Source organism: Ictidomys tridecemlineatus, chromosome 11 (assembly GCF_052094955.1).
Source record: "Ictidomys tridecemlineatus isolate mIctTri1 chromosome 11, mIctTri1.hap1, whole genome shotgun sequence".
In the NCBI taxonomy this organism is placed as follows: Eukaryota; Metazoa; Chordata; class Mammalia; order Rodentia; family Sciuridae; genus Ictidomys; species Ictidomys tridecemlineatus.
Genome location: NC_135487.1, coordinates 127623321 through 127648613, shown reverse-complemented (window position 1 = coordinate 127648613; position 25293 = coordinate 127623321). Strand labels below are relative to the sequence as shown.

Below are 25293 nucleotides of genomic sequence, written 5' to 3'. Positions count from 1 at the left end.
TCTCACCAAGTTGCAGAGGCTGGCCTCAAGCTTTCGATCCTCCTGCCTCAGCCTTCCCAAGTCGCTGGGATCATAGGCGTGCACCACTGTGCCAGGCTTTTGTTCTTTGCTTCTCTGTGCCTTTGTCTTGGTCCTGGGGTGGGGCTGGTGAGTCATGGTTGCAGACAGAGGCCGGGGGTGTTGGGGAGGCCAAGGCTCAACTCAGCCTGAGTTTGGAAACTATGAAGGGCCATTCACTATCAAGGAAAATGCAACAGAGTGTTTTGCAAACTACATGCTTTGAAACATGTTTACTTTCCAGTAAAAAAAAAAAAAAAAAAAGTGACAGTTTCAATCAACAATGAAACTCATTTGTTGCGTGTTCAAGCTCTTGGCTGATCTGAAATACATGCCAAGCCGTGATTGGGAAACTCGAAAGACTTCAAATACCTTAAAGGGATCCACTAATTCAGTTATGAGTGCTGTAGAAAACTTGACTTCCATCAACTAGAAAGGAAAACAGGACGAGTACAGGCCACTGTATGGCGTCGGTCTGTTCTAATTATAAATAACAGCCACGGAATTCCCAAGAGTCATGCAGGAACCTACGCAATTCCTATTAATAATCTTTACTACCACTGTATGGCAATACACGGCTCCTATACATCACCTAGTGTGACTCTGATGATAAGTCCTGCAAAGCGGGCACTATTATCTCTACTCACAGATGAGAATGTTGAAGCCCAGAAAGGGAAGTCTCTCCACTACAGGGAGAGTGTCACCAGAGCATGCAGTGGAGCCCAATGGGAGCGCATGTTGAGATTTCAGCTCCCACGCAAGGACAGGGGTCTGCAGATCCGGTATTGTGTGGCCCTGGGCTCTATCTGTGAGAAAGTTCTCACTTCACTGGTTTTCAGAGACGAAACCTGCCACCCTTAAAGAGACAGGTCTGCTCAGCAGAGTATCCTCTCCATTTGACTATGTCTCACTGGCCAAAAAAAAAAAAAAAAAAAATCTGAAAGAAATCTACAAACAGAACATCTCAAAATAGGTGGGAAATGGGGTTCAAAGCACCCTTGTGAGATACAGGAAGGCTGAGTCTTCTCCACACTTCTTTGCCTTGTTTTATCTCGGCTAGGTTCCCCGTGCAGAGGTGGTTTGACGATAAAATGGGAAAACACTGATGAATGGAGGAAGACTACCAGGATTTGTGTAAACTACAGAAGGTGGTTTCTGACATGACATTTTTTTTTTTCTCCTGGGAACATATCTTGATTCTATTTCAACTCATCCTCACTTTTCAATGAGAAAACTGAAGCTCGGAGAGGTTAAGTAACTCGACCTTCGTCTCACGGCAACTTGGGGGCAGTGTCCAGGTTTCTAATCTAGGTTTGGACTCCATGTGTGCAATCAGGTTAAAAAGAATCTCCAGGCGCAGCTCGAAAGGGAGAGAGGTCCCAGAGGGCAGCCTCAAGGTGGTGGCAAAGGGCGGGAGCAACCTTGAGCCCTGATGGTGGCTCTCCTGGGGAACTGGCATGATGTGGCAGAGCCTGGGATCTCTGTGACGCCACGTTCCCCTTCTCTCCCACCTGCTACTTCTCTGAATCACAGCCCCATCTATCCCATCAATGAAGTGCTCCTCCGCCTTCAAAGTGCCCGCCAACCAGGCTGGGAACTTGTCGCCAATCTGGCTCCCCCTCAGCAGCTCTGGGGGAAGGCAGGGTTGTGCCTTGTAACAGATGACCTTGAAGCTGACCCTGCCCAGCCTGACCCACCCTTGGGGAGCAGACAGAGCGGGGGTGGGGCCATGAAGAGGGTTTTGGGCGGATGTTGTTGAGAACCGGCTCAGAGGCTTCATTCCCACGGTGGGCATCATTAAAGAGACCAAAGCGGGCCAAGTGTGGGACCCAGGACGGGTTAACCATGTGACCAGAAGGTCCTGACACGCTGGTGTACCCAGGGAGCGCAAGTCAGGCGTCTCCTGTGTCCCCGGCTTACCTTGGTGCCTGGGCTTCGGTATCCAGCGCGGGAGGCCCAGCTGCGCCCTCCTGGGCCCACCGGCTCCCTGGAGGGACTGGGCAGTCCTCCTCCGAGCACACCCTGGGCCTCGCGCTCCCCCTCCCTTACCTGGTGGGCTCTGCTCAGGGGCCCCCGTGGGTGGGGACAGGACGCTGGGAGTACCTTTCGCAGACTCGGACGGTCCAGGCGGCGATGATCCACAGGGAGATGCTGAAGACGAGCAGCACGGTGCCCGGGCAGATGGTCATGAGCGTCTTCATGACGAAGCGCGTGTTGAAGTTGATCTTGTTGAGCGCCCCGATGCTGCGGGAGGAGGCGTCCGTGAAGAGCTTGCTGTGCAGCAGCATGACGCGCGCGATCAGGTAGAGGCGCAGGAACATGGGGATGGACAGGATGATGTCCACGTCCGCCTCGGCCCGCGACGGCGTGTAGGAGAAGGCCAGGCGCGCCGTCCAGAAGAACTTGTACTCGCCGGGGATGGGGTGGATGGCGCACACCAGCATCTCGAGGCTGATGTAGAGGATGCGCTCGTAGGTCATGGCTATCCGCCAGTCGTCCGCGCCGTTGTCGATCACGAAGAGCTGCGGGAGCACAGAGGGTTAGTTCCCGGGGCCAGCACTGGGCGGCACAGCAGTGCTCAGGGGGCGGGCGGCTGCCGGGCACGGGTCAGCCTGGCACCTGGGCCTCCCATAGGGGCCTCCGATAGGGGCCTCGCTTTCCTCCTCCGGAAATGGTTTCCTGGGATGTTGGGATTGACTAGGGGTGGAGCTCCATAGTGAAGTGCCTTCCTAACGTGTCTGAGGTCCGTCCCCGGCACCACCAAAAAACAAAGCCCGAGAGTTCTTCCTTCTGGATTAGACCCACAACAAGGAGACCCCGAGGCGCTGGGTAAGGGCTGGGTGGTAGGTAGGGCACCTGCCTGGCATCCCTGAGGCTGAGCCCGGGCACCAAGAAGGGGGGAATTCCCCAGGTGTTAAGTGTCATTGAACGCAGATGTGAGGACTGTGGCTGGGGGGGGCCTCCCTGCCCCACCCTGCCCCCCACCAAGGGAGCCAGGCTGGAGATTAGGCTGACCATGGGTGGCCAGTGACTTATTCAGTTCCACCTATGCAATGAGACCTCCATAAAGACCCAAGGACAGGTCCGGAGAGCCTCCCTATTGCCAAACCCATGGAAGTAGCTGGAAGATGGCCTCTTAGAAAGACCTGGAGCTCTGGGCCCTTCCCCCATGCAGCGGCCTCTGGATCTCTTCCACCTGCTTCTTCATCTGCAATATACTCTGTCGTCAACAAGCAACTGTGTCCTCTGAGCTCTGTAAATTTCTCTAGCAAATCCATCAAATCTAAGGAGGAGACCATGGGAGCCCTGGTTTATAGCGGATTGGTCAGAACCACCAGGGGGGCTCTGAAGTGGGGGTGGTATGGCGGGACTGGGCCCTTAGCCTGTGCCGTGTCATGCTAACTTCAGGGTGTCCGCGGGAGAATTGCTTGTCGTGTGGACAAGAACTCCACCAATTGGGTGAGCAGAGTGTTCTGTGTTGCGGGAGGGAATTGGGAGGAGAGAACAGTTGGGCAGGTTCTGGCTATCCACTTCCAAGGTCCCTTCCAGTCTGAGGTGCCACTTCGTGACAAGGAGCAAGAACAGCTCTTTACTATTAAAAACACATCCCCACCAGGCCCCGAGCTACTGGAGGAGGCTGCAGGGATGAAAATTGAAGTTTCCTGCATGACTGAACTCACAAGGGCTGGCACAGAGTCCTGCTCCCCGCTCAGAGCAGGGACCCGCAAGTGTCTGCTGGCAGTGCTGTGCTCCGTGTGCCGTGCGGTGCTCCTGGCACGGACTTTGGAGCGGGCTGCCTGATCTTAGCACTAATGTGCTCTGTGATCTTGTGCACGTCACTGAACTTCTCTGAGCCTCAGTTCTGTTATCTGGGGATGATATTATTTGCTGCACACGGGTCACTCCGAGGCTGTAATGGATTAGTATATACAATGTGCATAGAATCCTGCCTAGCACCCAGCACTGACTATTAATAGTGCAGTTATCAGCTATTAGTATTAGCTATTATTATTATTTTGGTGGGTGTCTTAGTCTTTCTAGAAAGTGAGACTTGGGCTCAGTATATCTAAGTTCCCTTCCAGGCCTAACTTTCCACAAAGCTGGAGATGCTTGCTGTCACTTCATGAGATTGCACACGCACACAAGTGGTCACTACGCACCTGCTGTTTCCTAGCCTGTGCTTGGTGCTGGGGTTCACATGTGCAAAAGGCTCAGCTTTTGTCCTCAAAGGAGGCTCATTGTTGGGTCCTACCATGTTCAATGACTGCAAAAGGGACTTCACGGGGCTGGGGTGGTGGCTCAGTGGTAGAGAACTTGCTTAGCATGTGTGAGGCACTGGGTTCAATCCTTGGCACCACATATAAATAAATAAAGGTCCATCAATAACTCATAAAAATATATTTTTTTAAAAAACGGACTTTACATCCTTCCTCTCTGCAGCCTCCATCTCCACATCCATAAAACGAAAGGCCTTGAAGTCCCTGTGCAGCTCCGCCGTGCCCCAGGGTCTGATTCTTGGGGGCTGAGACGGTGTGTTGGGTGTGAGGCCTCCACACAGCTGTGCCCCCCACTTCGGAGAGGCCCCGGAGCTGTTCACCACATCATTCTGTCTCTGTTCTGGAACTCAGTGCCCCAGCAGCCCTGGCGTGGCCTGTGCCAGGTCACCCACCCGCACACCCGCTGGGGACTCCAGCCCCACACGCTGCCTGCCCCACTGAGAGCATATGCTCTGCAGGACTCTCGGCGTCCGCAGGGAGGTGGCCACACGGGAGCTGGTGCTCTGGGGCTGTGAGCCGGGAAGAAGGGCACTGCCCAGGCGCCAAGGTCTTAGTGGAATCAGGCTGGCTTAGAAAGAGACTTACCAAATTAAGTCACTGCACATGTGAGTGTGTCCCACTGAGTCCCACTGTCATGTATGACTCTAATGCACAGTAAGTTTTTATTTTATTTTTTTTAAAGAGAGAGTGAGAGAGGAGAGAGAGAGATAGAGAGAGAATTTTTTTTTTTAATATTTATTTTTTAGTTCTCGGCGGACACAACATCTTTGTTGGTATGTGGTGCTGAGGATCGAACCCGGGCCGCACGCGAGCGCGCTACCGCTTGAGCCACATCCCCAGCCCCGCACAGTAAGTTTTTAAAAAAGATAATATGGGGCCAGGGCTGGCGGAAGAAGTTTGATTTAGTCTGGAAATTCAGGCCCCCCTCAGGGGGAGTCAGTGAGAGGGAGGGAGGTGGGGGTGGGGGATTGGCCAAAGACTGGGCTCAGCCTCCCTCCCCTCCCTTCACTCTGCCCATCCCATTGCTCCTTCAAGGGTCTGGGCCCCAGGAAGCTTCTGCTTTGTTTGTTGGCTTCATAACCAGGGATGGAACCCAGGGACTTAACCACTGAGCCACATCCCCAGCCGAGGAGAGCCAGGGCCAACGGGTAGGAGGCTGCAGGAGGGAGGCCAAGCTGATGGCGGGTCTCTCTCCTGGCTGAGCCTGGTCCCTTCTCCCTGCCCAGGACCCTACAGATCCACAGTCACCTGTGAATGAACTTCATGAGCCACGGAAGACCATTGACTCCTTCACTCAACCGCTGTGTGCTGAAGGCCCTCCATCTACTGTGGGGGTGGGATTCAGGGTGGGGGAAAGCCCGTGTGATCCGGGTCACCCCCGGGGAGGATGGTGGAGGGGAGGTGACGTCCACAATGGGAGCACCTGGCCAGGGCTCAACAGGAAGCTGTCGCCGCAGAACGGGAGGCGCACAGCACAGCACCAGAGGGAGATGCCCCTCCTTCTCCCCCAGGGCAGGGGAGCCCGGGTTTTCCCAGACGCAGGATCCCCCACCAATTAGAAAGACCTCATGGCCACTCCAAGGGTTCCCCCGGCTCCTGACTGCCACCCAACAGGCCGAGCCATGGCAACGTGACTGCCTGGCCAAACTCTTCCAATATGAAATTAAAACCATCCACCCTGTAATACCGAGCCACCTCCGGTTACTATAGTAACTGGGTTCGCTCTGGGCAGGAGCTGAAGCAATGAGTAGCAGATTTCTTTGATTGCTTGATAGGGAATGGGATTGAATGCCATCTGATGGCAGGATAGGGGGGACAATGGCTCTGCCCTGCTTGGCGGGGGGGGGGTACAGGTCCCACCCAGGGCCTCTCAGGTGTCCTGGTGCAGGCGGCGGGGAGGGGGGGGAACCAGGGGGTAGTGGATTTGGAGGCTTGTGAGCTCCCACCTGTTTTCAGCCACGTTGTCTTAGGCCAGTCACAGGACTTGGCACAGCCTGCTCGCCCATCAGTATCACAGGGTAGTGACCTTGACCTTGCCTGCCTCACGGGATCAGTGCTAGGCGCCCTCAACAGAGATAACAAGTGGGACTGTGCTCTGCCAACTACTCTGAAGAGTGAGGGACCCTTAAGCTAGCTGCCAGAGGGCGCTGGATGGGAGGCATCCCTTGGAAGCCTCCGGTGGGCGAGGTTTGGTGGATCTTCCAGAACAGCCATGTCTGTCCCCTATGAGGACACCCAATGCCTTCTACGTTCTGACCCCTGGAATCTGGGCCCTCCAAACCTGTCCTTGCTCCCCTTAAATTGAGGACAGATAACAGCCACCGCCCTCCTGCTTGCTCACCCAGCACCCTGTTCATTCCTTGCCACGTCTAAATCTCAATTACATATTCATTGGACTTTTTCAGGGTTTTGTCTGTCTCTCCCCTTAGACTTATCGTTTTCAACTTGTCTGAATGTTTGAATCACTTGGAAATCCCATTTTTAAAAATCCCATACCCAGGGGCTGGGGTTGTGGCTCAGCAGTAGAGCGCTGGCCTAGCACGTGCGGGGCCCTGGGTTCCATCCTCAGCACCACATAAAAATAAGTGAATGGAATAAAGGTATCATGTCCAACGACAACTAAAAAATTAAATATATAAAAAATCCCATACCCAGGCCCACTTTATATCAAGTACGTCTGAATCTCTGGGGGGCTGAGGCCCTGACATTGGGATTTTTTTCTTAAATCTCCCCAGGTGACTCCAAAATGTCACCAGGATTGGGACTTACTAGTAACAGCTGGAACTCCAAAGGATCAGGGGTTCCGGCAAAGGCTCCGTGGTACCGGCAGGGCCTAGCCCAGATCTTGACATGTAATAGGGGTTCCGTGGATGCTTGAGTGGTGAATCAGTAACCACCGCCGTGTGACCCTGGACCCCAGTCTTCCCTCTCTTGGGCTCAGTTTCCTCCTCTGAGGAAGGAGGGGGTGGAGGAGATGATCCCCAGGAACCTCCTTCTCTAAGGAGCCTCAGTTCTGTGGCTTGTGTGGACTCTCGCTGGCACCTCCCACTTGCTGGTGTCCTCTGTCCATGGGAGCCCTCTGGGGACAGGTCCTGGCTCCTCTCACCTCCTCCCCCTGCCTGGGATGGATGGTGCCTGGCTCACCCTGAGTGGTCTGTTGGGTTTTGGTGAAGGGGCGGGGGGTGGTAAAAGATGGATGCCATATGAAGAATAGGACAGGTTGCCCGTGGCCCTTGTTAGCCACTCAGAAGGGAAATTCCCGTCGGAAATTCATTCCTAAGCCTGTGACTGACAAAAGACCTGCCGATTCATCTCAAGCCATGGGAAAGGAGACCGTTTAATTTCCAAAGGGTGGTCCAATCTGGAGGGCAGGGTCCCAGGTGATCTCCAAACCTTAGAAAGTTCTAGAACGACCAGGCACAGTGGCACGCACCTGTAATCTCAGAGGACTGGGAGGCTGAGGCAGGAGGATTGGAAGTTCAAGACCAGCTTTAGCAATTTATCAAGGGCCTGAGCAACTTAGAGAGAACCCATCTCAAAAAGCAAAAAGGACCGGGGGTGTGGTTCAGTGGTTGAGCACCCCTGGGTCCAGTCTGCCCAGAGGAGAAAAAGAGAGTTCTAGAGCTCATCTGGAATCGGGATTTTTGAGTAGCACTTGACCAGAGGGTCAGGGAGAATATTCAAGGACTTTCCTCTCCTAGGGTTTGGTCTCGTCGCCCAGCCCTGGTTCTACAACATCTTAACGGTTCACCTTGGTTGGGTTTTGGAAAAGTTCCAAGGTGATGGGGACAGAATCCAGCACAGCGTGGGGAGCACCGAGGACCCCTGGAGGGGAGAAAGCTCAGAGGCCCGCAGCTAAGAGCCAGTGTCCTCCTGACCTGGCCTGGGTTTGCCCCTTACACTAAATCCTTCTGCTGCTTTCCTGGGGATTCTGAGAGCTTGTAGGATTTCCAGTGTGTTAGTATAATCCCCGGGGCTTTGGGAGGGAGGTTTTACACAACAGAGTGATTCCAAACTTGCTTTCAAGGAGTTTGTAATTAGAGCAAAAAGAGAACCACTTCCATTCTCTCAACTCAATTCGATATCACCATCAGGAAGAACCAACGCGGACGAGACGCTGTGGAGACACAGACGTGAGTCAAACACGCGTCCACGAATCAGCTCGCCATCTCGAGCGGCTCTTGCGCATTCGAGAATCCAGAGGAGGACCGTGTTGGAAAGCCTCTTGGGAAAGACAGGGTTTTGGCAGCACCTTGAGGCAGACACACTTGACGTGGAGCTTGCAAAATGGCCCCAGATTCCTTCCATTGTTAGCTCGCTTCTGCACCTGCCACTCGATCTCTCCACCCAGCAAGAGGCAAGTTCTCCTTCCCAACCACTTGAATCTGAAATTGGCCGTGTGCCTCACGTTGGCCAAGAGGAAATTAGTAAATGTAATGCAGCAGAAGTGCTGCGGGGCTTGCTGTAGACACATGACCTCACCCTTGCTGTCACCGCAGCCTGCAGAGAGCCCCAGCGGGTAGACACTGTGGTGGGGCCATCCTAGACCACCTGCTCCTAGGTTGCTGCCCCCAGAGAATCCTATGGTTTGAACCGTTAAATTTTGGGGTGCTTTTCTACCCCATAATACTGACATGTACCCAGATTAATTCATGCACTTCACTTAGCATGTGCATCCGAAGTGGATGATGCCCTGCCACGCCCAACATTTCCCCTTCAGAGTCTCCTGGCTGGCCAGTCTTTCTAAAGTGACTGGGGGATCCTGGTCAGGGCCATTCCAGCTTCCCTCACCTCAACTGTACCCTATGGTCACACTGTTTCATAGATGGAAGAATAATTCAAAACATTAAAAAAGTCATTCTGCAAACTGTTTAGTCATTTTCCATACGAAGTTTTCCCGGAAGTGAGGAAGTTTGCTGGTAGACGCTGGTGATGGAATTAAGAAACAAAGGCAAAATCGAATTTATGGGGAAGCAGGAACAGTGAAACTCATTGGGAAATTTGAGGAGTAAATGGTTTAGCTGGAAGCCAGCAGAAGGTCACTCTGGAGTGGCCACAGGGTCTGGGACCGGTTGTCCTGTATGATAGGGACTTAGAGAAGCTGCTTTTGCTAAAAGCAAAGACTCTTCATTTAGGCCTGCAGATGCCCAGAGACACTTCATCTCTGAATGATCATAAGGGTATCAAAGAAAATGACTTCAGTTATTTAAGGGTGAGTTTTGGCTGTGGGACATGGTGCCTAGCAGAGTTTTTTTGGAAAGGTACTAGGGATTGAACTCAGGGGTGCTTAACCACGGAGCCACATCCCCAGCCCTTTTTTGTATTTTATTTAGAGACAGGGTCTCACTGGGTTGCTTAGGTCCTAAAGGAAGTTGCTGAGGCTGGCTTTGAACTCGTGATCCTCCTGCCTCAGCCTCCTGAGCCTCTGGGATGACAGGCGTGGCCACTGCACCTGGACTAGCAGGCTCTTTCTATAAGGCTGGCCTAGCCCTTCCACCTGCCCCTCTGGCTCACCAGGACAAGCTGATTGTTCCTCTCCAGAGCTTCTCCCAGAGCATCGTGCCACTCGCCAGCTCCCCCCAGAGGCCAGCTCTGAAGGGCAAGCTGGTCACCTTAGGACAGGCCCGTTCAACCAGAATCTCTGGAGTTCACTCTGGAGCGGCCACAGGGTCTGGGACAGGTTGTCCTGCATTACAGGGACTTAGAGCAGCTGCTTTTGCTAAAAGCAAAGACTCTTCATTTAGGCCTGCAGATGCCCTGCGGGTAACTAAAAGCAGGACAAAGCTTAGGAAGCTGCACAGTATCCACTTTGTGTCCGTCTTCTCCGTGACCTTACGCCCTGCGGCCTGCCCGGCTCCGCACAGAGGCTCATCCTTTTAGGGGTGTTCATCTGGAAACTGCGAATGCAGGTTGATTAGACCCGTATCCGCCCGACCTGCTCCTCCCACCTGCAGGCCGAGGCGAGATGGGCAGCGTCCTGTGCCGGAGTCCTGCGGGGGCGCCCAGAGTCTTCAGTTCTGTTCTGAACTTTCCAGAAGTTACGGCTGAGATGCTGGATCTCACTTTGCCTTTCCGAAATGGCCAAATTGATTCTTTTCCTGCTTGTCACCTTGCTGTTTGGTCTTTGGGGTGAGAGGATGGATTTGGTTTGTTGGGGCCCCCAGAGTTAGGCCTCTGGCCTGGGACTTTGGTAACACATACCAGGAGACAAGGAGACTGTGCAGCTCCCGGTGACGGTGACAGAGCTGGGCTTCAGGTCCCGGCAAGCACCCCGAGAGGGAGGGGCCACACAGCTGGACTCCCTGTTCTGTCCCGTTTTCAGGGGATGTAAACTTGCTGTTGTTTCATGGGGTTCGGTGGACCGTCTCGCCCCGCCCGTGCTATTTTGGAAGGCTGGAGGTCTTTTATGTTCTTTTTAAAACAAAATCTTTTAAAAAAATGTTCTCAGCTACGGGGGAAGACCCTTCTTAAATATTTTCTGACCCATCTAAAAAACTTCCATTCTTGCACAACTATGGGTTTTTACAAGTTACAGAAGAGAAAAGGGGAAAAGCTTTTGTGATCTCTACTATTCCCTCGCCGTGGGGGGAAAAAACATCAGGGAAATTCTCCATCATGTAAAAAATACATATATTTTTTTCTGTATATCTCTATCTGTGTATGCCTATATATATATACAGATATAGATATCTATACATAGATATGTATACAGAAAAAAAAGGAAAAGGAAAAACATCACAGATAAAAACAGACTTTCTTAAAATATGTTATTAATGTATGCTATATAGATAATAAATTTAGATTCCCTAGAGCACGTACGCTGCGTATACAACATTACTATGGGGTTGCCATGGAAACAACATCAGAAGTCCCGTAATACCTAATTAGGTTTCCCCGAGGACGGGAGCTGATTGCGAGTGATAAAATGAACTTGGGGTTGGCAGTTATGCTGAACATGGAATTTCTAGTAAGCAAATGCTCCACAGAGCTAGATGAAGACGGGGAAGGGAAGAACAGAACAGAAAATAAGAGAAAAGAAAAAGCCAAGGAAGAAAAAAAAAGTCGGGGGGGGGGGACTTTAAAAGAAGTGGGCGTGGTGGCGAGTGCTGCTGCCCTGTTCTGTGTTATCCAAGAGGAAATCCTCCCTGTCCAACCTTAACTTACTGAGGCAGGTGGCACTGGGCCCTGTGCAATGTCCCCCTGTGGCTCTTTGGCGTGGTCAGGCCAGGGAGAGTTCGCCCATGGTCTCTTGCTGTTGTGCATGAGAACCTTGGGGACTTCTGAGTCTGTGATCTGCGTGGGACCAACAGAGACCAGGGGTGACCACGAATCCTTTCTCCTGTGCCCAGCTCTTGGAGAATGCATTGGGGGGAGCAAAGATTCTCACTCGCATGGCAAGAATTCCTCTACTTCTGATGGTGGCACCATTGGGGGTAGAATATTCTGCCACTGCCCATCTTATGTGGCAAGTCTCTGTCCCTCTCTGGACCCCAGATAACATCAAGGGCTGGGTTCAATCTGTAGTTTCCTAGCTGTGGGGCCATTTCTTCTAATGAGGGTTTCATATAAGCTCAACAGGGGAAAGGCAAACTCAGCCTTCCAGTCGAAAGGCTAGAGAACAACATCCAACGGCCAACTCACTCACCTCCTCCCCCAGCTCAGAGAGACCTCTGCAGTGGCCTTCAACCCCTGCACAGAGCCCTTCAGTTGGCGAACCATCGGGTGGACCGCTTTTCCTCTGGCTGTATAGGGGAGTGAGGTGAAATTCTGGTGTTATGGTTCAGAAGGGAGGTATCCCCCACAGCTCCTGTGGGAGACCAGGCAAGGAGGTTTAGAAGCGAGATGATTGGATTGGGAGAGCCTGAGCCCAGGATTCATCTCCTGATAGGTGGCTGAAGGCAGGTGGGGTGCGCTAGAAGAGGAGGGTCCCTGGGCTGTGCCTTTGGGTTTATTTTTCGTCCTTGCTGAGCCGAGAGAGCGCATGCTCCCCCACTCGGCCTCCTCCTCCTCCTGTCTCTCTCTCTCTCTCTCCAAGATGAACTTTTCCTCCTCTAATTGTTCTTGTCGGGTCTTTTGGTCACAGCAGTGGGAGCGCTGACCTCAAGGGGCTTGAGGTCCAGATCAAGATCCGCTAGGTGCACAGGCATGAGCTCTGCCCCATCAGCTCCCTCCTTCATTCGTCAGTAGGAATTGAGTTCTGACGGCGTGACAGTCCTGGGCCGAGCTCTAGGGATACAGCAAGAACCAGAACCAGGATGGCACTTGGAGAGTCCGAGAAGGAAGAAGGCCAAGGTGGGTACCAGCTGAGGTCAAGAAGGGAGAGGAGCCAGGTCACGGGGACCCTGGAGGTGATGGGGGAGCTGTACTGAACGGCAGGGAGGTCGCAGGCCTACCCGACCAGGCCACACACACACTGCTACAACTGTCTGAGATGGGCTGTCCTGACTTGTTCTCTTCCCAGTGGGAGTCACTTACTGAAATTAAGTGGTTTACCTTTTTATTATCTGTTTCCTCCACTAAATAAAATGTAAACTCTATGAATACAGAGGCCTTATCTGCTTGTTCTTGCTATATCCCTAGGTATAGCAGACTTGTCCACAGATACGGAATGTCTGTATTAGTCTGCTCTGGCTGCTATAACAAAAATATCACCGACGGGGTGACTTAAATAACCGAAATTTATTTTCTCACAGTTCTGGAGGCTGAAAGCCTGAAATTAGAGTGCCAGCCCGGTGGAGTACCATGTGAGGTGGAAATCTTCCTCTTGTAAGGCCACAGTCCTATTGGACTAGTGCCCCGCCCGTATGACCTTACTTAAGCTTAATAACATCCTAAAGCTCCTATCTTCCGATGAGGCGCACTGAGACAGGAATCTGAGGGGACACAATCAGTCCATAGAAGTATCCACATGCTTCATAAATACCTGAAAGCCAGACTCTGGGCCAGGCCAAGTGATTTGGCACATCCTAGTCTCATTGCAACCTCCCAAGGGAAGTAATAGCGTGTCCATTTTGCCGATGAAAAACTAAAGCCCAGGGAGGTTCTGTCAATGGCCCGGGGCCTGCAGGGGACTCCATGGGACTCCAAGTCTTCCACCCGCTCACCTGCCGGCCTGGCAAGTGGTACCCAATCGGTTGGGGACCGGCCAGTTTGGTCTCTGTTTTGTTCTAAAGAAAAGTCAAACCCACCCTTCAAACCCACAGTCATTCTTAGAAGAATCGTTGTCACTGACCAGAGAATCAATATGCAATTAAAATGCGCTGGGGTTCGTCCCTAGTGTCTGCTCCACCCTGGGAAACCCACATTGAAATTAGCCGTCGAGATGGGTCTCCGTTTGTGGAAGTAAGACAATTGCTTTCATCTCCACAGAGAGAATATCTGTGTATCATGCTCCCTGCCTCCTCATCCCCCGCACCCCCATGGCGAGATCTCTGTGGAGATCTGGTGGTGGCGCCCGTCTCAGGGAAGAGTCCATCTTCAATGAGGAGCCCACCTACAGACCTAAGCATGTTAGCTAATGAAGGAGATTCCATCCGGGCAAGGTCGGGGTGCGGTCAGAGGAGGACAACAGGGGTCCTAATTTACTGCCCTGGAAATGAACAGGAGATTGAGGGCTCGGGGCTGGGCGCTCTAGGATCAGAAAGGAAGCCGCCAAGAGGCCCCTTGGGCCGGTCCACGGCGGCAGGAGGGAGGCTGGAGCCCACATGGAATCAGCTGATGCAGACCACCCCCTCGAGGCAGGACGGTTTCCTGACCTTTACGAACAGAACTATGAAGAACTGAGTGCTGGCTTGTTTATTGTCCCCCGAAACATCACTCCTCTCCTTGCTCCTGACCCCAGAAAAGCAGGCTAATGGGGAAGCTTTGATCATGAATCCTTTGGGGATCAAAGACAAAATAGGAAGCGACCCAGAATCAAAAGGGGTCACTAAGAGGTGGAAAATCCAGCAGAAACAGGGGTTTGCCCTCAGAGGAATTGCCAGGAGAGAAATGCTAGTTTCTGAGAATCTGCAGAAACCCCTCGAGAGACACGCGGTGCCCTCCCTGGGCGGGGGGGGGGGGGGTTGTGCTCATTTCTATTTGAAGCAGGACAGAGTATAACCCAAGCCGCACCCACGTCCCCTCATGGGCCCCACTCCACCGTCTTCTGGCTCCAGAGTGTATGTGCCCAACACAAACCGTCCCCTCCCCTCCTAGAGCATCCCCTAGCTCCCCAGAGCGCTCAGAGCCAAGTCCAGTCTCCTAGTTGCACACGGCAGAAAGCGCCCCGCACCTGGTCCCAGCCGTCCCTCCATCCGCATCACCTGCCACCACACCTGGCATCTCATTCCAGCCAAACAAAGTCACTCCTGGCCCCCGAGTGAGTTTCCGTCTCTTGCACAAAACTCTGCTCCTTCCCACTTCTTCCCCAGAGAGCCCCTTCCCGTTCCTGAGGTCCAGACTGAACACCCCTCCTTTCCCGTCTTGGCTGGCCCTTTTCCACCCACAGGTAGGACTGGCTGCCTTCCTCGGGGACCCCCTCGTCCGTGTGTCCCTGCTGTCACAGAGCCAGTCCCCCGTAGCGGGGGGTGGGGAGGATGGCCAGACGTTCCCGATGCTAGCTCCAGTGTCAGGGGAAGTGGGGACTTTCAACCCTGACTCAGAAGGTGTTTCAAGCAACTGAAAATAAAGGCGTTGTTGGAAGTTCAATCCACTCAGGGAGCAGAAGAGCCAAGATCAAGGCCAGGTGGTGGCGGCGGGCGGAGCGTTTGTCCCCCCATCATAAATGACCAAGATGCCCTTAAACTCATCCTCGGGGACCAGCTGAAAGGCCCCCCCCTCAGGGGAGATTTTCCTGATGTCTGGTTCGGGGGGTACTTGGTGCGTCCAACTTGCTGGCTCGGTCCTGAGCACTTTCTTTTTTTTTCTTTTTTAATTAACACATAATAGCGATACATATTTATGGGGTACAGTGTGACATTTTTAATACATGTCTACAGTGTGTACTGATCGAATCAGGGTGATCAGCATTCCCATCTACTTCTCCTTCTTTACGTTGGGCGCCTTTGAGGTCCTGTCTTCTCGATCTTCGTAGAATCTCTAATATGCTGGAGCACACTGGGGCTCGTTCCTCCTGTCCATCTGCATCTAATAAAACTGCATAGTATATATTTGGACCTATTATTGGGGGCTGTTTTAGGGCTCACAACAGCACCATAAGAAACGTACTGTTACCTTCCCTCGTCCACAGAGGAACCCATTTCCCCAAGGGCCACGTAGGAAGTGTAGAGACAGGATTTGAGCCCCGACTCGCATCTACTCATCGTCTATCCCTGACCAAAAACTCCCTCCTGAGCTGCCATAGGAGCCACCAAAGGGTGTCCGTCCACTGGCTTGTCCACACCCTCACTAACGCAGGGCAAAGGAAGGGTCTGTCATCACAGGGCCACAGGGCCGGGCCCAGCACTCGGGAAACCCAGGTTGCCCAAAGGGATGCAAAAGTGGTTCAGAGCATCCGAACTCTGACGCCTGACTGTGAAGGAAAACATCTTGTGCCTTACCATTTCTCCCTTTCAAGGCAAGAGAGTCTTTTGCAACGTACGCACAACATAGAGAAAGAAATCAAAGAACATCATTAAAATAATTGCTTATTTATAATTTTTTAAAAAAATCCCTAGTCCTGGAAACAGCCTGAATACAGATCGATAGGAACACAGTTGAATAAATTATGGTACTTGTACTGAAGAACATTATGTACCTGCTTTTGAAAATGAGGCAGATCTATATGAATTGACTTAGAAAATGCTCATGCTATAATGTTAAGTAAAAAGAGAAAACTGTGGTGTAATGGGTATAGTGTGATTCCTCTTTTAAAAAAAAGCAAAACAGTACATAATAACAACAACAACAAAAAAATCCCCTCTATGTGTATGCCTGTTGGTATCTTTTTGTAGAGGCACATACACAAAGGTGTGTTAATTACCTCTGGCTAAACATCCAAATGGCTAACACTGGTTCCTTTGGGGAGGTGGGGGTGGGAACAGGGGAACTATTGATTTTTTTTTTTCCTTTAACAATTAGAACACACCTCTGTGTTAAAATGAGCCTATATTGCTTTTGTAATTTTAAAAACCTAATAAGGTATCTTTCAAAAGAACTATCCTGGGCAAGCTACTCGCTGAACCTAATGGAGATGTCCTAAGCATGGCCATTCTTGGAGGGAAAATGGTCTCCCCAGTCCCTTCCTACCCTGTGCTTTTCCATCCCATTCCCCGGGGACCCCCAGGATTTTGTGAATAAAGCCCTGTTGGAAAGTGCGCCTAGCTGGGCTCCCCTGGAAAAGCTCCCCGCGCTGAGGCAGTGTCATTACGGGCTCCGTGGCCCCTTCTGACTAAGCCACCCCGTGAGAAATAGTTCCCCGCACAGAAAACGAAACAAAGGCGCTCACTCCCAGGCCACCTCTCCGCGCTCATTTCCAAGGCAGGCTCTGAAAGTCACATTAGTCAGCAGCCTGCTGGCTCGCCCAGCGAGGCAGAGGCCAGCCCGCGTGGGAAGAGGTGGCCTCCTCACAATTGGTAACTCCAGGCACGCTCCACAGTTCCCCCCACGCCCTGGGGAAGGGCCACAGTCACCAAGGGACTGCGGCTGGCCAGGGCTCACCGTGCATTTGGTCTCCAGGCCGGGCAGAGCACAGGATCGCGGGGTACAACAGAGTCGGGGTGCACGATCCTGCCAAGCCAAGAGCTTAGAGCTATGTGCCCCCCAGATGCACAGATGCAAACACGGAGGTGACCCATCGGGTGACTGGGGGCAGAGGAAGGATGAGCACTGTTTGCAATTTGGGTTCTTGGGTCACTGCCTTGTCTGTGTCCACACATGCTGCCTTCCTCCCTGGGCCCAGACACCCTTGCTCTGGGCCCCCCCCTTTGAGAGCTCGGCCTGATCCTTCCTCGGGTCTCACCCCACCTCGTGTGAAGCCAGAAGCCGACAGGGCCACCCCCACCTGGTGAGCCACCCCTTAGATGTCCAGGGTCCTAGAATTCCCTACCCAAAGAGCCAGGCCCTGCTTCCAGGGCCAGCACCACCTCTCCTCATCTGTCCTCTCACTGACAGACCACTGCTGCCTCTAAGGGATGTCCCCAAGCCTGAGAACTGGAGGGCGGGCAGCTAGGGAGGGCTGGACGGAGCTTGGACCGGACGGCTGAAGCACCACAGTGTCCGTCCGTGGTATATTGGCTGGACCAGGGGAGGGAGAAAGGGAGCACGCTAGGTGGGCCCCGGGTCCTGATGTGGGTGGATCTTCTGCCCGTCTGGGGTGTGTATTACAGCAGCCGTCGCACAGCAGCAGCAATATTTCCTAGATCGTTCTGAAGTCAGGCACCAAGCACCAGATACTTGTTCTACGTCTGAAGATGCATCCTCCACGGCAGCCCGAGGCCTGCAGACTGGATCTGAAGGGGTTCTACAGAACACGAGTCTTTCAGAAGCACTATAAAAAGGGGGTTAGTGGCCCCATGTTTGGGAAATGCCTCCCAGAGATTCACTAGGCTCATTAGCATATTAAAAGTCCTGAGATTTCCGAAGGAAGCACTGCTTTGAAATGCAGTTTCTCAAATGTACTGGAGTAACAGCTGCACATGTTTCAGGAAGCACTGAGACAGGCAGTTGTGGAGCAACAGGTCACTGAGGGCTCATCCCTTTGAGCATCTGAGCTTCAAAGGCACCACACCTTCCCCTGCCTTCTTCAGCGACTGCTGAGCAGACCCCAGCCACCATGCACGGGGGCGACCAGTATCTTCCCACAGCCTCTGTGAGCCAAGCACAGTCCTGGGCTTTTTAGTGACTTATTTAACCAGTACAATGCTTTCTAGGTTCCAGAGATGGTTCTCAATGATTTACAAATATTAACTCCTCACTCCTCCTAACAACCCTATGTGGTGGGTTCTGCTGTTTAAAGTTAGGAAACTGAGGCACAAAGAAGTCGGGTGACTTGCTAAGGTCACATAACTAATGAGTGGTTTAGCCTGGATCCAACCCAGGCAGCTTGACCCCAAAACCCGTGTGTATGAGTTTCCAGTTGCTGCTGTGACAAATTATCACATTTAGCAACTTCAGACGGATTTGTTGTCTTGTCATTTTGGAGGCCAGGTGTCCCACTCAGTCTCACTGAACTGAAGTCAAAGTCAGCAAGGGTGACTCCTTCCGGAGGATTTTGGAAAGAATCCGTTTCCTTGCCTTTTCCAGCTTCTAGAAGGTGCCTGCCGTCCTGGTCTCCTAGCCTTTCTCCCACCACTGCCAACTCGGGCTTCCCGCCTGCACCCACTTCCCCGGTGAGAGCCAAACCTCCCTCTGCTCCCTCTTGATAAGGATGCTTGTGATCACACTTAGAACCCACTCAGATGATCTGGGATAATCTCCCCATCTCCAAATCCTTAACCGCATCTTAGTGGGATAGCCAGGGATTAACGCCTGGGTGTGCTGGGGGTGGGGCACCTCCGTGCTGGGTCACTTCCGTCTTCCCCACAACCCAGAGGCGCTGTTGCCATTCCCTGCATTTTACACATTAGTAGTCTAAGGCTCCAAGAAGTGAACTGCACTGCCCAGGATCATATCTGGCCCATTCTTGGGTCTGGCACACAGTAGGGACTCAAAAGATGTCTGCCCAGGACTCTGAATAGGCCAAGTGGCCCCGGGGGTGACTCTGCTGCCTCCCCTGGCTGTGGCTGCACCTCTCCAGTAAGCTGATTTGTCTTTTGTTTAAACAAACAAAAGGAGCGCTTGACCACCGAGCTACTTCTCCAGTCCTTTTTATTTTTTTTATTTTGAGACAGGGCCTTGCATAAGTTGCTGAGGCTGGCCTCGAACTTGTGGTCCTCCTGCCTCAGCCTCCAGTCACTGGGATTACAGGTGTGCACCTGGCCTGTGGAAGGTCTGATGCCTATGGACTGACCATTAAACAATATCCCAAGTTTGGTGAAGCACAACAGTGACGACGGCACTGAGAATAAGTCCGGCCACCACTGGAAAAGGATAGGTGGCTCTTACCCGTTCTTGAATCTCCAAAGGAAACAAGGAGTCTGGGTGTTAATTCTACAAGTAACTCGGGGCTCCCTCCAACTTGGAGGTGTCTGCGTGCCTCTCCCAAGGTTAAGGGGCACAGAGTCTCTGACAGTCGGGTTCCTCTGTGGCCAAGCGAACGGGGCCATCATCTTCTTGAGGGTTCTGTTGGCACCAACTTGGAAAAACCAAACCCTACTCCAAGAGCTGACTCCCATTCCTCTGTCCACAATATCCTGTCCTTCAAAGCACCCCTCCACTGGGCCAGGAAAAGAAACCCTGTAACTGCAAGAAAATCCCAGCCAGAGACACAGGCCACACCTGTTTTGTGATGGATGGAAGGCCAAGCCCTGGGGGGTTCAGAATGAGAGTGGGTGGAGGCATGAATCCTGCCCCCAGGGTGGCAACAATGGGCAGTGCTCACCAGGGATCTTGAAAGGGAACCAAGGGCCATGCTGCTGCTAATGGGTGTCCCTCTACAGAGGGTCAGGTGACTCACAGAGCACCTCAGGGCGGTTGATTCCCTGCATCCCTCTCCCCACCAAGCTTCAACCAAGCCAGATCCTCTTCCCTTTGACTGGGACGGCATTAAAGAACCTTTCGCCAGCGACGGAAGCAAGTGGGCCCTCATGGAACCCAAGCCATAAATACAGCAGGTAACAACAGGAACCAGAATATTCCACAGGAAACCTGCAGGACCTGTCCTCTCCATCCAGAAGATGGAGAATTTTTTTGCAGGATTTCTGCAACCACCCTCACCCAGTCTAATCCCAGGGTGGTGATAAGGAGCTGACGGGGTGATAGCCAGGGGACGCGTTTCTCTGTATGTAAAAGGAAAGAGAATTTGCATGTTTTGTTGTAACCATCCCTTACTCCAGTTTAACTGGTCCCTAAGAGGCCCCAACTATAGCAAGAAGAATTTGGTTAGAGAGATTGTCAAATCCCAAGGAAGGGGGGGGGGGGAGAGAGAGAGAGAGAGAGAGAGAGAGAGAGAGAGAGAGAGAGAGAAGCTGGGAGGCTTTCCCCAGGAGGCAGGGAGTTGCTGTATGGATTCTGAAGTCCTTTCCCCACGGCTTGGGTGGAAGAGCCTTCTCTTGCCTGGGGTCCAAGCAGATGTTTTGATGTTTTCTATCCCTGAAGGTATCAGGAAAAAAAAAAAAATGGTTCTCTACACCCAGACCACCCTTCTCCCGCATCCCAGGCCCTGTCCCCCAGTGTGCACCCCCCATCTCTTTCCCTTCCCAGCAGGACAAAAGGGCGCTGTCCGGGTCGCGGGCTTTAATTCTGCACCAAGAGCAGGATCGTCTAACCCCAACCCTGGCACTCAGAAACATTTTCCCCGCGAACACCTAGACGCCAATCTTCCCACTCCAGATAGATTCAGACAGTTCAATCCAGAAAGAAAAGGCTGTTTAAAAGCTGTAATAAATCATGTACTAAGGGAGGTGTCAGACGCGCAAACCCGGGAATGCTAAGTTGGAGAACTGCAGAGGAATGGCCTGGTAAGTCGCTAGCGCTGGCCTGGCTCTGTCTGCCCATGGTGAAGGCCCAGGTCTGGGTTATGTACTGCCCGTACCTCGTGGCCAGGCAAGGTCCCAAATGTCTGCATGAAGCTGAATCTGAAAAGTTGAAGCCTGGATTTCCATCCTGCACCTTAAAGCAAACAGCGGGTAAGGGGAGGGTTGTGAGGGGTGGGACGGGAAAAGGGTCCCAACCAGTAAGGGTGGCAGACCCCAATGCAGGCTGGAGACAAAGTCATCAGGCTTGGGGACTGGAAGACCCTGGTGGAAAGTTAGAAACCACATAAAAGGTTTATGATTCTTAAGAGCGATTCATGTAAACTTTGTTATTAATAAATCATGAGCGCCGGGCATGATGGCGCACGCCTGTGATCCCAGAGGCTCGGGAGACTGAGGCAGGAGGATTCCAAGTTCAAAGTCAGCCTCAGCAACTTAGGGAGGCCCTAAGCAACTTAGCCAGACCCTGTTTCAAAATTTAAAAATCTTTAAAAGGACTGGGGATGTGGCTGAGTGGTTAAGCACCCCTGGATTCAATTCCCAGTAACAAAATAAATCATTAGTCATACTTTTAATAAAGAGAAAAACCAACAAATCAATATTAAATCAAAATGCTTGAAACTGTTGGGAAAGAAAAAAAAAAGAGGCAGAAACACAACACACAAAACACTTGGGGTGAAATCCCTCTAGGAATGGCCAGGGTAGGGTCAGTGTCCCAGCGCCATGCCTGTGTGTGCCTGTGTGTGCCTGTGTGTGCCTGTGTGTGCCTGTGTGTGCCTGCACACGGCCTTGGGCACCCTGTTCTCTCTGCCTAGGATGCTCTTCCCTTCTCTCTGTGCTAAGTCGGCCCCCTTCAGCCCTGACTGGCCCAGTCCTCGGCTCCTTGTATTCCTCCTCAGAGTGACTCGGCCCTCACCTGCGGGGTACCTGGCCTATTCTGAGACTGTTAGCAACCTGAGGGCAGAGGCCATGTCCCCTTCGGCCTCCACTGTCTTCCCAGAGCCTCCCTCATACAGGTGCTTAACAAACCTTGAATGAAAGAGGAACTCAGGGCCCGGGGGCAGAGACCCTCTTTGGCCCCCATGTAAATCACTATGAGGCCCTCAGGCCCGACCAGAGGGGGCTCGGGGACTGGGGAGGAGGAAAGGCGGGACTGAAGGGTCGAGGACTGTGTCCCCCTTGTCTCTACGGCCTCTCTGCTCGTCCTCTGAATCAGATCACTCAGCTGAGTCCCACAGGGAACAAGAGAGGGGGTCCGGGTTGAGCCAGAGTCACAGAAGCAGGGTGTGCCTAGGGCTGGGGACATCTGGCACTAAGGTGGCCCGGGAGGAGAAAACCAAGCAGATCTAGGAAGAAAGTTGGGATGGCACGTGGGGTCTGCTGGGTGGGTGCAGCACCGACCTGTCACACGTGGGCCTGTCCAGCTCCAAGGAGGAGGGGACTCCTTGCTCACTGCCCTGGAGAGCTCTTTCTCACCCAGGCCCTGGGGACCTGCAAGCACCTTGTGTAACAAGGGAGGCCCCTTCTTCATGGTCAGTGTCTGCGGCTGGATTTCCTCCGCTGGACATGTCCATAAGAAGCCTCTACTGAAGTCACCGAGGCAGGCAAGTTTCATTTTAAGCCTTTCATATTTCCAGAACGTTCTCTGAAATGCTGCTGGTGGAACCTTGTGAGACAAGAACATCTTAACTTTCCCGGGGAAACCGACGCTATGGTCCTGTGACTTTGTGCATTTATGGACCAGACCAAAACCAAAGTTCTGGGATCAGGTTGCGCTGTGTGACCTGGGAAGTCCCCGAGCCGTCTCTGGCCTCCCAGGGAGGGATCCTGTCACTTATGGGTAGGCTGACTGTCAACCTGCAAGGGCACCCGGGGACCACGTGACAAAGCCACCCCAACCCCCCGACACGAACACAGAGACCTGCTTCTACACAGATGCAGATGTGTAGACACAGTTTTCCATTCAATGAGAACTGTAAGTGCACAGACAGGGCCCAAGTGACAGATCACCCGGCTGCAGGGGCTCACAGTGAGCTGGTTACAGATTTGTGGTTGGGAAGACCAGGTACTGATCCTGCCCATAAAGAAGCCGGTCCGATGTGTCTGGAGTCCTGGGGAGGACAAAGCTCCTGCAGCTGTGAGCATGACAGCCAAGCCACAGGCACAAGAAATGCTCCCCAGGCAGGCGAGGTGCTCCAGGGCACCTGTCAATCATGGACAGCAAAGGAGGCGGCACCCAGAGGACAGGATGTGACTCTTGGAGTGCATGGGTGGCTTTCACGAGGAGGGAAACGGGTTTTCAAATGAAGCGGGTAGAGAGGCTTCAGGGAGCTGCGACTCCCGTGTATCAGGGTGCCTGTGGAATGGGGTGCCCTGCCCTGCTTCAGGAGGAGCCTGGGATAAACTGTAACCTAAGAAAGGTGGCCCCTAGGGACAGTGTCACCTCATTCCTACAGAGGTCAGTCCCAGAAGGAGAGGTCAGGAGGCCAGGTGGATTTTTCATCCGGTTCCTTCCCCCAGAACAGGTGGCAGCAAAAGCACAGAGACCAGACTCACGGGCCTGGCCTTGGGTCCTTTACTGCTCACATTACCAGTCCCCCTATCACCATGAGCATTTAGGACAGGGCTGATCTGATTCCTGGAAAGGACCAGAGCTCTGGAGTCAGGCGGAGTAGAGTTCCCATCCCGGCTCCGCCACTGAGCGTCTGTGTGATCTTGGACAAGTTAGTTCATCTCTCTGGGCCTCGATTTCCTGAGGACATGATATTGTAGTCCACGGGGAAAGGAAATAACATGAACAGAAATAAATCTCTCAATACCCAGTCACCATCTAAAAGACTCTCCCTTGAAACCCCAACGCGAGTTCATCTCCCCTTCCACGGATCCATCCACCACTGCCCTGGCTGTTCGCCGTCCCCATCTGAATTCACACTGACTCCTACGGTTCCTCCTTTGTTGTGGCCTGACACTGTCCCTCTGCTAGACTGGAAGGACAGGTTCTATGAGGGCAGAGATCAGACCTGTCCTGTTCATTATTGTGACCTGGTATGGTTTGGAGGTGTCCCCCAAAAGCTCTCATATGAGGCAATGTCAGAAGGTTCAGAGGAGAAATGGTTGGGCTGTGAGGATCTTAACCCAATCAGTGAATTAATGTCCTAATAGGGATGAGCTGAGTGGTAACTGAAGTGGTGGGTGTGGCTGGAGGAAGGGGAATTGGGGGCTCAGCTCTAGGGTATATGTTTGTGTCTGGCAAGAAGAGTCTTCCTTTCTGCTTCCTGATCATCATGTGAGCTTTGTCTTCTGCCCCACTCTCCCACCATGGTGTCCGGCCTCACCTCCGGCCCTGAGGAATGGAGCCCGCCTCTTACAGACTGAGACTTCTGAAACCATGGGCTCACACATAAACTTATTCTCCTCGATAATTGTGCTGGTTGGGTCTTTTAGTCACAGCAGCAAAAAAGCTGACGCAAGCAGAAATTGGTACCGAGAAACGGGGCCATCGCTTAACTAACCTGACCATGTGGTTCAGAAGCTTTTCGAGCTTTTTGGAATTGGTGGGAGGAATTTTGAGATGTGTGGCAGGACAAGGTGGAAAAGCTGTAGACTATGGTAAACAGAGCTTAATGGCTGATTCTGGTGGGCGCTCAGAAGACCAGAATGCATTAGGACTGTGGACAGTGAAGACAGGGCGCAAGAGGGTTCAGAAAAGGACGACTCTATTGGAATCTGGAGTAGAGGCCATTCATGTTATGTTCCGGCTGAGAAGTGGTCTGCATGTTGCCAGTGTCCTGAGACTTTCATTTCAAAAGTGATGGACTTCTTCATCTGGCAGAAGAAATTTCTAGACAGCATAGAACTCAGCATGGATATCGTTGGTGGATTTAGCCAAGGTTATTGTGATATTCAGGAGCAGAAAGCACAGCAGAAACTTGAACTTGAAAGGCTGGAGTAAAACTGAGGCTAAGGAAGTTGCAATTGTTAAAGACTTTACTGCCACTAGAGAAACGCTGAAGACTTTGCCCAGAGACAATGAGAAAGATGGCCTCAGGGCACTCCAGGAGTTGGCAAGACCACACCCATCTCAGGCTCCTGGGAGTAAAAGTGAAAACTGTCTTGAGACCAGTGGGGAATCCTTCTTGCACAAGGCTCCTAGAAAGTTTTTTCAACATGCTCAGCCACCCAGGTACTCAGAGGCTGCTGCAAATGGAGTCCCTGAAGGCTGGGCTACTGCTCAGATGGCCGCAGACCTTGGCGTCAACCACATGGAGCTTGTTCTGCAGGAATGCAGGATGCTGGAGTTGGCAGATCGTGGAAGCTCCCACCAAGATTTCAAAGGAGGGCCTGGGAGACCAGGCAAAGAGCAGCAGGGTGGGAGTCCCTGTGGGCACCCCTGAGAAGGCAAAGTG

At 52.6% G+C, this 25293-nt stretch overlaps 1 protein-coding gene across 3 annotated transcripts in view; it reads right to left on the bottom strand.

Annotated features, from left to right (window-relative positions):
- The window catches only part of Kcnn3 (potassium calcium-activated channel subfamily N member 3), a 161261-nt gene that overhangs the window by 50659 nt on the left and 85309 nt on the right, over positions 1 to 25293 (bottom strand). For all 3 annotated transcript variants that reach the window (XM_078027468.1, XM_078027469.1, XM_005331309.4), the window contains exon 3: positions 2161 to 2579. In XM_078027468.1, the coding sequence (XP_077883594.1) occupies positions 2161 to 2579 (419 nt within the window). The remainder of the gene's footprint in view (positions 1 to 2160; positions 2580 to 25293) is intronic.